Below are 15564 nucleotides of genomic sequence, written 5' to 3' on the forward strand. Positions count from 1 at the left end.
ATGAATATGCCTGAATCCATACTGAAAAAGTAGGGGGTGATGAGCCATACTTAGAAGTGCCTGGCAAGTGATGCTTATCAAATGCTTGCTACGATTGATTTTCAGAAAGTCAGTGCCCAGGCAAGGACAGACACATTTTTCGCCAGTCACTTGAGTTAAGTGATGGAGACTACAGCCCCCTGCCCCTCCCTCACCCCTGACCAATCCTGACCATTAAAGGAAAGAAAGACACCACAACTCCTGGCCGCAGAGTGTCAAATATATTGCTCGTTGGAAAGGGACAACTCAGAGACATTTTAGGTCTGCTGAGGTGGCGTGCAGCATACAGACATGCTCTGTTTTTTGAAATCATGTCATTAAGGTTTCAAATACATCTCTGTTTTGAACATGATGTCTTTTTTTTCATTAGCACAGTTTACTACTCTACAGTTTCTCCTAGAGTAAATAAATACAATGGCTGTTTGCAGAGCAACCACAGACTTACTTAGATGTTTAACAAGGTGAACTATTTCACAATTAGATCGACCTCTGAGTTCACAGCAAGATGTTTTTCATTTGTTTTGTTCACTGCTCTAGTTGGGAGGGAGGTTGGGGGTAACTTTTCCAACGTGTTCTTTGTTCACACGTTTAGTCACCAACAGACTCCAAAAGGTAATGAAAAATAACCGTCTGCTAAAAAAAAATTGTAATTAGGCCATGGGGTTTTTTTCCCTTAAAGTCAGATAATTTAAATGTACAAGAGGAAGAACAAATAGGCATCATGGAAAACTAAGTAACAAAAAAACTACTGAAAAATCCATCTGTAGAACACGGTGGTGAGTTGTCAACAGCTCAGAAGGGCAGAGAAAACAGAGGGTCCTTCAAGAACGGTATGCAGTCCAATGACAAACTCTGCTTTTTTTTTCCTAGTGGCTATTCTCCTACCACAGTGTTGAGCTTCATTATTATATTAAATAACTTATATGGGTAAAAAGGAGTTTGCTAACCAGCAGCCAACTCAAAACCTCGTAGGAACAGGGAGGAGAGGCATTCACAACCCAGGTCCAACTCAGGGAGACAAAGTCTGCCGTCGGCATTCAGCCAGCCTCAACCCTCTCGGCAACACCGCTGAGCTGAAGTTTGGGATCTAAATAGAGGGTTTTCTTCCCCTCCTTCCTCTCCCCTTTTCTTTTAAGTTAACAAAGAAACATGGGCTTCCTAAGAGCCAGCACTCAGCTGGGCAAGTCCCATTAGCAGCAAATGTTGAACCAAATTAAAAAAAAAAAAAAAACCCACACACACACACAAAAGAAAGTTCCATCCAGGTGCAGAGCCGTGATTCACATGGAAATTCCAGGAGATGAGTCATTGCAGAGCTGGGATCTCTAGAGGATTCTTTCTCCAGTGTCTTCAGTGAACATTTCAGTCTCACAAAATCTGAGTCAGTCTGTCAGCTGTGGGGAATCAGGACCCCATCTGCTCTTGAGGGAGCCTGCTCACGGGGATGTCATGATTTTTTTGTAGCTTTGGGTGCCTGGAAAACAAAGGCCAGCCCCTCGATGACCTGCGTGGTACAGCAGCGGTGGCGGTGGCGATGGCGGCGGCGGCGGCGGCAGCAGCAGCATCTCGTGTGTTAAACTCTGCCTAGGAGGCTGGACCTGAGTAATAAGAAGACAAGATAAGCACAAAGGTGGCCGATGATATGAAGGAGGATGAATATCCTTGCCTAATGCTTGTTTCATTTTCCCATGTTTTAAGTTTGATGTTAAAAAGAGGACCAAAAAAAAAAAAGATGAAGCACTGAAGTCCTTCAGGTTTTTCTGGAGAACTGCTTAATCACTAAAATAAATACATGTTGGTGGATATGGCAAAAACTTTATTTATAGGTAAATCTCTATCTTGAGTGGCTTGATATTAACAAGCACACACACACACAAAACCCAGGTCATTCCTAATTTAAAAAAAAAAAAGGCTTTTTTTAGATACACACCGGTCTCATCACTGACGGGTTACTTAGTAAATCTGAGTGGGTTCAAGGGCCGTGCCTGCAGAGAGCATTTAAATAACAAGTGCCAAGAAAGGGGTCTCTCCTCAGAGGTGTATTTGTCATCGTCACTGCTGAACCTAAGTGTCTGAGTGAGTGGCTCTAGGACCGGCAGAAGTACCTATGTAAAAATATTGTACTCCCAGCAAAGCCAATGTAGCACACAGTTTCACATGGGTCCTATCATTCTAGAATAAGAAGCCTCACCATCTGTGGCATATGTGGTTTTGCCAAGGTTCATAGCCTGTTTCTTTCTTTCTTTTTTATGGTCATATGATTTTTTTTTAATTGAAGATTTACAATGTTGTGTTAGTTTCTGGTGTCCATCATAGTGATTCAGTGATTATATATATTTTTATTTATTTTATTATATAATATATATATATATTCTTTTTCACATTTTTAAATTATAGGTTATTATAAGCTAATATCATTCCCTGTGCTACACAGTAGGGCCTTGTTGTTTATCTATTCTGTATATAGTATTTTGTATCTACTAAACTCAAACTCCTAATTTATCCTCCATCACCATCCCCTTTGGTAACCATAAGTTTGCTTTCTGTCTGTGAGTCTATTTTTGTTTTGTAAATAAGTTCTTTTGTGTCATTTTAAAAGATTCCACATATAAGTGATATCATAGGATATTGTCTTTCTCTGTCTGACTTCATTTAGTATGATAATCTCTAGGTCTATTCAAGTTGCTGCAAATGGCATTATTTTATTCTTTTTTAATGACAGAGTAGTATTCCTTTGTATAAATATATTATATCTTTATCTACTCATCTGTCGATGGGCATTTTGGTTGTTTCCATGTCTTGGCTATTGTAAATAGTGCCTATGAACATTGGGGAGCATGTAACCCTATTTCTTTTTCTATCCTCTTTGGTGCTGCTCTGCCTTGTCCAACACCTACAGTCACCCAATGCCATTCCTCAATAGCCTGTGACACTGAGCCATGGCAGACAGGAGGGAAGACCCTGTGCTTGCCCTCAAAGGCTTGCACAGCAGTAGGGAAAAGCAGCACACACTACAGAACAACTGGGTCTATAACAGCAGAGGAAGATGCTTCAGGGTGTATGAGTTCATGTGGGTCTCTTTCTGGGGAGAGATGGGTCAGGGAGAGGGAGGTACTGGAGTGGGGACTTGAGATTAGACAAGATACAGAAAAGCAGAGTACACTGCTTAAACCCAGACTCAAAGGAGAGTTTGTCTTCCAAGGCCCCTGAAAAAACAGTTTTGACTTGGAAACTAGATTTTCATGCCAAGAATACATCATCGCTGTGTTTATATGCACATTTCCTTATGTATCATTCATTCTGTGTGTGCTGCTGCTAATCCCTGTGAATTTTTACTAGGAGCATTGCTATTAAGCAGTTATTTTTGTTTGTTTTGCTTGAATTTTTTTAATTATTTTTTTTAATTGAAGTACAGTTACAATGTGTCAATTTCTGGTGTACAGCACAATGTCCCAATCATGCATATACATATATATATTCATTTTTATTGAAGATTATTACAAGATATTGAGCCTAGCTCCCTGTGCTATACAGAAGAAACTTCTTTAAATCTATTTTTATATATAGTGGCTAAAACTTGTAAATCTCAAACTCCCAAATTTATCCCTTCCCACCCCCTTTCCCTGGTAACCATACTATTAAGCACTTTTGAGTGGAGTCTGATTAGGCCAGTACAGCAACCCCTCTCTTTCCCTTCATGTATCTAAATTCCCCACTGAACTCTTTGGTCACATTTCAACCTATCAAATGTTAAATATTAAATGTATATTGTGTGTGCAGTACATACAGATATGGGAAAAGACTGTATAAATTAACCTTTAGCATTACGATTAACCCTTGGATTTACAAACCCTTCCAAATAACCACAAATCAATAGGAATATGGCACAAAAGAATAAGAATCAGAAAAGAAAAACAATTAGAACAGAAATGTGTGGGAGCTCTGGATTGTTATAGTATGTCTGGATTTCACAGGCAATGCAGATACCAGGAATCATTTATGTACCCCAATTTCTCTGTTTACCAATTTAAAAAAAAATCTCTAAGAAAAGTAACAATAGCTAAGCTGTACTCAGGGGCCATATCAACTTAATGTTTTTAAAGAATGGGAAGGGGGGATGAATAAGAGGAGAAACGTGGAAGGCAAAGTTCGTCCAAAAAGAATAACCCCAAGGAGTAATTCCCAAATCTCTTTTCCAGCAACATGTGTACTCTGAGGCTCATGGTTTACACAAGAATACTATTAAATGGTGCAGTAAAGATCCCTTAATACCAACACAAAGTAGTACAAAATGTTAATACAAACGTGCCACTAGTAGGTACAAAATTTCATCAAAGGAGAACTGGGCATCGGCCCAGCACACTTGTTATATTCCCCCAATTCCCGGCGATGGCCGTAACTTAAAGCTTATGTTTGCGTCTGGGAAACAAGAAACATCTTCAATCCTTTACCTATCACTGCAGCTTACTCTAAGGGTAACAACGCCTCTGCATCTCATCGGTCCTTAATGAAAGGTACCAACAAGGCCTAAATTTTCCTTTAAAACAAAATCTCATAAATCCAAATGTATCTTAGGTACCCTGGTTCAGGAAGCCTAGCCCAGGATCAAGTATAATGAAGGCTCTCCAATGACTTTGGGAAGAAGAGAAAATGGGCTTCTCAACCTGGTACAAAAAAGCACATGTTCCCAGAGTCTCTGAGTAGCAGCACAGGTAACAGCACTCTAGTTTATAGTAATACTACAGCCTGGGCTGCTTTTGCCTATTAAAGCATCTCCAATGGTAAAAATGCAAACTTGCCTATCCTAGTTTTGTTTGAAAGTACATTTGTTTGAAAATACTAATAGATTGATAAAATTTTTAAATTTGAAAAGATTCTGGATTGCACTGAAAGTTTTTCTCTCAGGATGGGGAAGGGCACAGCTCAGTGGTAGAACGCATGCTTAGCAAGCACGAGGTCCTGGATTCAATCCCCAGTACCTCCATTAAAAATAATTAATTGAATGATTGAAAAAAAAAGTTTTAATAAAGTTTTTTTTTCCTCTCTGTCTCTCAAACCAAAGAGCAGACACTGACATCCAGCTGATAAGTAAAACACCCGAATTTACTGAACCAGTTGGGACTTAGGTCTCTTTTATCTCAGGTCCAATAAAATTTTAGTGGTAGAACTGTTCAGGAACACAGTCTGAATGCCTTATCTTTTAGACAAAGAAAACGAGCTGCTGCCCTGTTTAACATACCATGGGGTCATTTCAGTTCCTCCTTCCATAAAATAATGGAAGAGACAGAGGAACAGTCACTGTGTATCTGCCAGTATACATTAAAAAAAAGAAGGCAGTAAAACTGAATGATGGCAATGAGGATTCCAAGCCACAAAGATTCAGTGACCAGATGAGGTGCAGAGAGGACTTGGAACGCGCAGGCAGGGCCTTCCCCCAGCAAGCACGCGGCTTCTTCACTGCAGCCCGCCATCAGCTTTAGATGCGCACAGCACCGAGAAGCAAGGAGACCCACCTCAAGGACTTCCATCTGTCTTTCTCTATGTGATTTTCAGGTCCTTCACTTTCATAGGAAGCCAAGTAGAGAGCTGCAATCAATGAAAAGTAAGAATGCATTAACACCGAAGCCTTCTCTGAGGCATTACCCAGTACCATCCCTCCCCTATTCCACTGGAGCCAAACCCGACAGCAAAACACACTCTTTAAAATGTCAAATCACCACTGGCAAGCTTCCTAGTTTCACTGAGAGCACAGAAGGCCACTTTGCCCCTGGCTGACCATCTCAACAAAAACCTAAGGGCCGCTAAGCCAAAAAGGTTAACTAAGACACTTGGCTAATGAAGACAATATATGAGGCAAAAAAGGCTTAAAAATGCCAGCCACACAACACTATCATACACTCACACTTACATTCTTTACAAAGAAGGGGGATGGAAAGGAGAGGCTTTCCTGGTAGATCAATTTTTAAAAGACTTTTTGGCAAGTAAAAAGCCAGACTTTCTAGGCCAGTGTTTCATCCTTCTAATGGTTTTCTGTTTAAGTCAAAAAGAGTTCAAGGATTTAAAAGCTTGTTATTAATCCTGTTTGCAGAGGTCAATAACAATCAAGTCCCCTCTGGAATGGGCGATATTAATTCAAAATGTTCTTTAGTCATTTTCACAAACACCATCAACAGACTATGAGAAAATCTGTTAACAATGCTGTTGATTTCTATAATATTAGGATGAAACAGGTCAACAGAATAAATTCCCACTTTTTTACAAACTTTAAATTTCTGGTCAATTTTTTCTATACACAATCACTGTTTCCAACTCAAATTTCCTAATGCTTTAACATGTTAAGACTTCTCCACTACTTTTTCAAACAGCAGGGGTAGCAACTGATTATGTTGCTTTTCAGTTTACCTTGACTATCAACATACCACAAAACACCTTTTTTCTCCATTAAAGCAAGCCCCAACAAGGGGAAAAAAATCCTGCCATAGCTTTCCATTCGTGCCCAAAGCTCTGCAGAGCAAATATTATAAAGAATGTTTAAACATGGAAACATACTGTTTCTGGGTCAAGAGTCAGTGAGTGCCTGACTCAGATACTTTAGGGATAAATCATACGGTTTTTCTGTGCAACAGACAACTCTGAATATGGAATAACCCTAGAGACAGGCCTCACACTACATGAGCAACCAGGCACCAAGCACTTCTATACCAATTTCCTGATGGTAAAATTCATAGTGGTGGTGGCTCCAGCTAAACAGGCTACCCACCATCTTCACTGAAGACTGGGACTGTGAGCAGATACTGCAAGATCTTCCGGTCCCTCTCAAATGGACACTCCACTTGTTTCCACGTCATGAATTCACTCACTTGTTTGGCCAGTTCCCAAAATTTCTAGAAGAGAATAAAAGGAAAGAACTTAAAGGCAATGATCAAAAATCATGAGCTTGGATGAGATAATTCCATTTCATCTTCCCCTTTGGCTTCTGATTTTCTGAACTGCTTAACTTTCTAAATTTAATAAACACTAGGTATAGATGTTTGCTGGGTGTTGGTAAAAATTTACTCAGGTACTTTCAGATGATAATGAAGAATAATGGTGTAGCTAATTTATTCTATTCATGATTGTTATTTTCTTACAAAACAGGAGAGGAAGAGAAAACTTGGTTCCAGAACTTGAGAATCAGCTTAGGTGTCCTGGCCTGGGCTACAGTTGGCAGAAAGGCTAGTGGATTTTTGCAGCCTAGCCTTACCTCAAAGTTGACGTGGCCATTTGGAAGGCGGTTGGCACAGCCCTCATTGAGGAAATAAATATCTTTGATTAAAAGACTGAAGAATGGTATCACAATCTAGAAAAAAACAGAAGATACTGGTTTGTTTTGGGCCAATAAACATTTAATCTCTCATCAAACAATACAAGAAGTCAATGAACAACGTTAACTCTGGATCACATAAATAGGCTACAATTAACTAAAATACGGACAGGGCTTTGTCTACCTCCCATGACAGCAGTTTTCTTCCCTACATAATTGTGCTTCACATGCAAATGCTGTCAATAACCAAAACACAGCAAAGGTAGGTGGCACTGGGAGGAGGATGGCTTCATTGTGTTGCTGGTTTTCCCAATTTTTCTCAGTGCAATAGCATACGATAACATCCGAAAGGTCTAGCCACCATCAGAGGACGAAAAACTAAAAGAACTCTTGCATTTCATATTTAGCAAATCCTCAGAGCAAAATATTAACAGAATACCTGTCACTGCAGGTGCCAAGATTTTAAGATACGGGACCCACATCTCCAGAATCTGCACTGTTTTTTTATCACTTGGACATCTACATTTTGATGAACTTTTTTTTAGATGAACATTTTATTTCATCATTTTGTTTATTTATTGAAGATACTGCTCAAGATAATGTGAGAGCTCAGACTTTTTGGTAATAGTTGCCACAAACTTCCTATTGAGTAAATCTGGGCTTCGTGCAACAGAACAAGTAAGCACCTGCTCTTGTGGGAAACCACGGAAGCAGTCGCTTACACAACATGCTGTGAGATGGGCCCACATGAAGGAGGAATGTAAATGTGTAAATTAAAATTAATGGTCGTTTAAAAGACAATGAGCCTTCTTTAGTAAGATTTTCTTGCCTCACATCTTTGGTTGGATATGCTGGCATTTAATTAATTAACCTAAAATAATCCCTCAGAAAGCACCCTAAATCCTACTAAGCCCAGAAAGAACAAAGAGCTTGGAGCCGCCACTTTCTCTCAAATGCCAACGTGCTCTTGAAGATTCTAAATTTGCTACAATGCAAATAATGCTCCAAACACGAATTGTGGGCTATGTCGTTTACCAAGGGCAGGTTTTTGAAGTTTCCCTAAGCTCATGACTCTAGTGGTACGTCTATGCTAAGTGAAGGGAGGTCTGGGAAACGTACATTTGGGCACATACACAAAAACATTAAGTGCTAATTTTCACTTCTAGAAGGAAATTCAGATTTTCCTGTAAAGTCACTTAAAAAAAAAGATAGGCTTTGATTATTTTTTGTTTCACAGATCCCTGAAAATAGCCAAAGTGAATCTTCAATTTTGACAGCCCCTTTGAATATACTTGCAATCAGCTGCTATCATATGGATGTTTCTGAACTGAATTAGTAAAGGACCCTCATTACCTTCTCCTTCAAATATTACTGGCTATTTCTCTATAATTTTAGAATCAGACAGTCATAGTAACCATGATAAAAGCACACCTGAACCTCGCTTCTTTGAAAGACCACTTGCGACTGGGAAGCGCTGGGCTTTGGCTCTGCTGGACCTCAGTTTGGCTCCACAACTGACCGGCAGGATAAGCCAGGAGCCTGCCAACCAGCTGTGGCCCGAGGGCCAGCTCACCTCGACACCTATTTTAGAATGGCTTAGAAACCATACATCTTACATCTTTAAACAGCTGGGAAAATATCAAAATACCAAAACAGTAATATTTCACGAACATAAAATCATGAAGTTAAAATTCCAGTGTCCAGACAGCTTTACTGGAAAAAAGCTGCACTCATTCACTCTGCTACACACCGGCCATGCCTGTCTTTGTGCCACTACATCAGAAGTGAGTAGTTGCAACAGAAACCGTATGGTTTACAAAGCCTGCAACATTGATGACCTGGCCGTTAAAAGAAAAAGTGTGCCAACTCCTGGTAGAAGGCTAACCTACTAAGAAAGCCTCACTTAAAAATGGGAGTAGTAATAACTACCTCATTGAGCTGTGGTGAAGATTACATCAAATAATACAGTTTTGACCTCAAATAAGCATTCCCCAGAAACCAGTGGGCCCCATACAAGGGGACAAATATTACTGATGCATCGTCATAAGGAAAATGAGGGCTGAATTATAATCAAGATGCAGTATCTGCACAGTGTAAGGGTTTTTAAGTAAAAATGTCATTTCTGTGCTCTGTTCTGCTGTGCTGGGCTATGAGATTCACATGGTGGGTGCTGTTCCTCACTGTCTCTCATTGATACTCAAACCCTTCCTAACTTCATGTCTTGTACCTCCACCTGGGCGGCAGAGGCTACATCTTATGTGATTTTTTGCATTCCTGGTGCCTGCAATACAATCTACTATTTTTAAAATAAAATTTACTTAAACTAAAACACAAAACAAAACAGGTCACCCATTTTCCCCATCCTCCAGCCCCTGCCGGTTCTCTGTATCTATAAACTTGCTTTAAAAAAAAAAAAATATATATATATATACACATACATATACACACATTTAGATTCCACATATAAGAGAGATTATACAGTGTTTGTCTTTGTCTGTCTGATTTACTTCACTTAGCATAGTGACTTTGAGATCTACCCATGTTGTCACAAATGGCAAGATATTGTTCTTGTTCTGGTTGAAAAATATTCCATTATGTGTGTGTGCATACACACACACACACACACACACACACACACCACCACAATTTCTTCATACATTCGTCCATCAACAGACTCTCATGTTGTTTCTATATCTTGGCTTTGTAAATAATTTTTATTTACAAACAATGTTCTGCAGTGAACATGGGGGTGCATGTATCTTTTCTAATTATGTAGTGTTCTTGTTTTCCTCAGATAAATACCCAGAAGTGGAACTGCTGGACTGATTCACTATTAATTGTCTGAATCACTCTTCCAAGAACACAGAAATAGAAATAATCTCCCTTAAGATAATCCTGATCTGGAGGGAGGGCATAGCTCAGTGGTAGAGTGTGTGCTTAACATGCACGAGGTCCTGGATTCACTCCCCAGTACCAGCATTAAATTAAAAAAAGAAAAGATGATCCTGATCGCTTCCTTATGCCCACATGCCAGACAAAAGTCTCATGGGCTTCAACTTCCCATTTACTCTGAAGCCCCTACACACATCTGCCATAGTAAAAATCAGGAGACTGTAAGGACTTTGGATTCCCATGAGGTAAGGTGAATGTTTAGGCTACTAACAGGAGCAAAAGTTTGGTTTCTAAGAGGTCTTTCAGTGTAGTCTTTAGTGACAGAACTTGTCAAGGAGCAATGTTTCTCTTTCACAATATTCTTAATTCAGAAACTTGGCAACTCTACCTTAAAGGCACTCTCAGTTCCACACCTAGAAATGAATGCTGATGAGCAGGGACAAGTTCCCACAATCCCAAATCAAATGATAAAAAGGATTTAAAACCATGAGTACTCATATCAAAAACAGCTATGTAAAGGTTATTTAATGGCCCCTATGTGAAAGACAGGTGTGATTTGTTCTACGATATGGTACCCAGAGATGTGCCATTTTGGCCACAGAAACATAATTCAAAGACTATTAAAGATTCTATTTCTCCAGTCATGTTGCCAGGAAGATTTTAAAACAGGAAATTACTTAGGAATAGAGTTTATCTTCACTTCAAAAAAGAAAAAAAGAATCCCAATTCTCTTGAATGAAAGATAGAGCTTATTCCAAAACATTCTCATTCATAGCCTTTGAGACCAACAGTGAAAAAGAAATGGTGTATTTTTCTTTTAAACTGGTGGTCATATCATTTGTTTTATGAACTAGAGAATACAATCCAAATGCTCACACAGAACAACAACAAAATGAAAGCAGACAGAATCTATTAAATGAGGGAAAGGATAAGTACTTTTTTTTGTGGAAAAAGCTGTCAGAGTCCCACAAGTACAACATCCAGTGAGATCTTTTGGGGGAGGGCTGGATTTCAGAATTACTTTCGCCAGTGCTGCGGCTCCTGACGAAGAGAGATGTTCTGGAGCCTCCCTGCTAAGGCGGAGCCCACCTCACTCACCGGGGTCCTGCAGGGAAGAGGCCGGCAGCCCACCCGGAGAGTGGAGGGCAGGGTGCGGACCGCCTCCGACGGATCGCCACACTTCAGGGTGCTGGGGCCCTCCCATGCACACCCTCATTTTCCAAAGCTTAAAAAACTCCTGATTAGACTTTTCTCAATCTAGTCACAGGAGGACTGGGATGCAGGCAAGTACAATTTAAAAGCTGGTAAACTCCCTCAAGCTAAGTCGAGGTAGTTACCTCTGCTGTGTCCCCTCTCTGACCTTGTCTCTTTATTTAAAAGAAAAATTAATGTATTTACAGTAGCTCTCCAACATGATCATAACTGATAGCTTGGATTTTCTTGAGAAGCAATTTACTATGTTTAAAAGGTGGGGTTTCTTAAATTTAGGGCTTGTTTTTCTTTTTTAAAAAATTATTATCATTATTATTTTTGCCAAGTGGATTTCCAGTTGTGCCACCTAGTTTTCTTTTTTTTGTATTTTATTTTAATTAATTTATTTATCTTTTAGGGTTTTTTTTCGGGGGAGGTAATTAGGTTTGTTTGTTCATTTTATTTTTAGAGGCAGTACTGGGGATGAACCCAGACTGTGAGCATGCTAACTAAGCATGTGCTCTACCACTTGAGCTATACCCTTCCCCACTGTTTTTCTTTTAAATCATAAGAGGCTGAAGCTCCTGAGGGAAAGTGAGTGAGACATCCTGCGTTTTTTCACCCTCATTTTCTTTTATTTGTTGAAGATAAAGTTAAAATTAAAAGATGAATAGAATCTAAGCAGAGAATAACTTTCATCAGCCCACTTACTGTAACCAGGTATTTACTTCTCAAATAACATGCTCTCCAAATGTTAAGGTGACTTATCCTTCCCATGTATGGAAATGTGACCCTGAAATGTGCCAGGAGAGGCTCCTCCAAGTCAGGAGGATGGGAGATCCGGGACAGCGGACAGCGTTAAATTGTTTAAGGGCAGGCAGGCAGAGTAAGGATCATTCATTTCTCAGACATTATCCCTGTGCCTTTTCTGCCTCCCACATAGCCAATTAGCAACAGCAGGCCTAATGCCGCAGCAAGTAACCTACTTTCTGAAAATAAATGACTTAACCATGGGAGGTAAGCTGATTCTTTTAAGAGAAAAGGTTACATTAAGTCAGCTACCTTGCACAGAGCTCAAATGTCTGTTTTCCGTTAAATCAAATTATTCTCTGATGCTATTAGTCATCTTAACATATGACTTAATTCACTGCTTGAAACACAGCTATGACACATTACAAAACAATCATATAAACAATGCAATAATGACATTTGCAAAGCTCTCCACCAAGTTCCCTTTCCCTTTCCTCAGTCTACCCTTCCTTCAGTGCTCCCCCTTCCCTCTGTGGCAAGTGATAAAAATGTCTACAGTAGGCCAACTTTCTTTCTTAGACCTAAACAGGTAAAAGCATCTCAGAGTAGTAGTTCAAGTTGCAATTCAGTGCAGCACACGGTAACTCCACCATGAACAAAACCCCTTTAAACACATACCTTCTCTCTGCTGCTGTGAGCAGTTAAAGACCTTTGTGCCGCCCCACGAAGAGCTGTTCGGTAATTGTAGAAATTGCTGGAAGGGTCCATCTGATGCTGTGGACAAAGGAGAGGGCAGTATTAACCAGGCACTTCTCACCTGCAGCAAAAATTCAAACTAAGTTGGAGAACTCATTAAGAACAGGATTTATTCCCCCTACACACACATAGGCATGAAACACATTAGAACACAAATGTTTTCTTTCATGAGGTTTGGTTTATTTATATAAGCTGATGTCAGCTTTGATAATGTTAAATCTAGGCCAAATTCTTTCCAGGTTAACTGTTGAGATTAGACTTAAAATGGATAACAAGGAGTCAAAAACCAGCATAGGAAACCATTTCCTGGTTTCATCTGAAGGTTAATGGGTCAGTTGAAGGTTAGTCACTGTATGGTGATCCAACACTTTGTAGAGGACTTGTTCTCTGCATTTGGTAACAAATCACTCACCAATAATTAAAGCATACTATCTTCCAAAAAGGAAAAGAAATGTATTAGAAAATATCAATAAAGCAGAATGTAATATATCCAATGACAATTCCCAATTTAGAGGAAAGCTTAGGAAAGAATACTTTCTTAATTTTATCTCCAAAGGTAGTAGATTCAAAGCACCAACACATAACATGAACGTCTTGACATGATATGTTCAAACACAAATGCCTTTATGCACAATTTTTTTTTTGAAGAGACTCCATTTCATATCCTTTGGTTCCATTTTATTTGTTTGTTTTTCTTTTTGCTTTTTGAAGTGCAATCGGTTTACAATGTTGTGTTAATTTCTGGTGTACAGCATAATGACTTAGGAATACATATATATATCCCTTTTCCTATTATTTTTCATTATAGGTTATTACAAGATATTCAGTATAGTTCTTCGCTTTCTGCACAATTCTTAATCCCTCATAATTATATGCAAAGGGCTTTTTCACAGGTTAGCTAAATTTGTTGAAAGGATGGTGAGTGAATATTTCTATAGGGATGAGGCTCCTCCCAGGGAATAATGTAAACAAGTGAAGCTAGCAGGCCCACATTGAAGCAGAAATCCAAGCTGTTCAGGACCCAAATTCCATCCTGGCATGTGATGTCATGTGATTGACAGGTGACCATTTCTTTAGTCAATTCACCCCAAGTGGACACCTCTCTATGAAAGGGCGAGTTGACCACCTGACTCATTCTCCCTTCCTCCAACTCTGCCTCCTTTCTTTCCCTGGGTCTGTAAGGAGAGATGGGCCTTCTTCTCTGTGGCACCATCTGATCAAGAGATAAGATCACATAAGAATTCCACCTTCCAGGTGCAAAATGTTACTCAACAGCAGAACACCAGCTTCACATACCTCGAGGACGTCAAACTTGGCCGTCTTCACTTTGGCCCAAGTTTTTTTCAGTCGAGAGACTGGGCTCATGTTCATGCCAGCTTTCCAGTTGGAAACAGAGGAGAACAAGCAAGTGGAAAGAGAGAAATAAGACAGGTCATTCTAACGGACATTCTGAAGAAGTGTTCATTACTGAGTGTAAGGAAATTAACTTTATAAAAAAAAAAGCTGAACAATTTTCTAAAGTAGCAGTCCCATTTTATACCCACACTCAGGTCTGAGAATTCCACTTGGTCTACTTCCTCACCCATGTTTGGCTCAATCAGTCTTCCTAATTTCAGTCACTCCAGGGTGAAATGGTATTTCACTGTGATCTTAATTTTGATTTGTATTTCTCTGATGTGGTGCATCTTTGCATCTACTTATTATCCACAGGAAATCTTTTGTGAAGTGTCCGAATATCTTGCCCTTTTTTTCATTGAGTTATCTGTCTATTTATTACTGCTCTGTAGGGGCCTTTACAGATTCTGAGCACTTTCTTTTTCAGCTAGATGTATTACCAGTACTCTCTCCTGTGATATGGCTTGTCTTGACATTTTCTTAACAGTATAAGAGGGAAATCAAGTAATCTTCTATTACCTAGACTGTGGACCTACCTCTCCAGGTCCCTGGTTTATATGACCTTTCTGTTCACTATTTTCATGCAGTAAGCCAGAAGAGCTGAAGCTTGTCCAATATTTTTGTGGGAGAGACCAAGGGGAAATAATAGTTTAAAAAAATGGAAAAAAGAATTGGTGACAGAGGGGGATTTATTAGGATCAAAATAATTGAATTAAATTTGGTGGATTCTCTGGCTTCAAACTGGCCCTGACTCTCAAGAGTCAGGTAAATCTTCCAGTATTTATGGGTACCTATAATGTGTAGGATAGCTGTATATCATTTGTCATATAAATTAGGATATTTTTAAATGAATGAGTCAGTATCAGTAATTGTGGCAAGACAACAGGTTTAAATAGGGAAAACCAAGGTGCAATGTCACCCCATGCCCTATGTTTATAGAACGAACAGTCACTGGCATTAAAATCCCCATGGTCTAGAGAGGAGCAAAGTTTACACACTAGGGTAAAAAGGTCTGTGGAGGGTAACTGCTAGGAACATGGGTAGTCAGAAAATGTTCCACTTTCTACGGCCACCCTCTTGTCTTGCTGATGGAATCATTTAATTTAGTCTCAGATCAGATACTTCTATAATGCTTAATTACACAAGCTGCCCAAACACTTTCTGAAACCCATCATTTAGACAAATATCTCACTTGAAACTTTTACAGATAAACATTCAGATGAGGATAAACTGACTAA

General features: G+C 39.4%; 1 protein-coding gene across 3 annotated transcripts in view; it reads right to left on the reverse strand.

The window, feature by feature from the left end:
- Positions 1-238: 238 nt before the first annotated feature.
- RASGEF1B (RasGEF domain family member 1B) overlaps positions 239-15564 on the reverse strand; it is a 181455-nt gene continuing 166129 nt past the window's right edge. For all 3 annotated transcript variants that reach the window (XM_072942199.1, XM_006198215.3, XM_072942212.1), the window contains 6 exons: positions 14228-14307; positions 12854-12949; positions 7283-7378; positions 6800-6923; positions 5553-5625; positions 239-1637 (listed from right to left, as the gene is read on the reverse strand). In XM_072942199.1, the coding sequence (XP_072798300.1) occupies positions 1613-1637; positions 5553-5625; positions 6800-6923; positions 7283-7378; positions 12854-12949; positions 14228-14307 (494 nt within the window). In that variant the 3' untranslated portion in view covers positions 239-1612. The remainder of the gene's footprint in view (positions 1638-5552; positions 5626-6799; positions 6924-7282; positions 7379-12853; positions 12950-14227; positions 14308-15564) is intronic.

The sequence above is a fragment of the Vicugna pacos genome, chromosome 2 (assembly GCF_048564905.1).
Source record: "Vicugna pacos chromosome 2, VicPac4, whole genome shotgun sequence".
NCBI lineage: Eukaryota > Metazoa > Chordata > Mammalia > Artiodactyla > Camelidae > Vicugna > Vicugna pacos.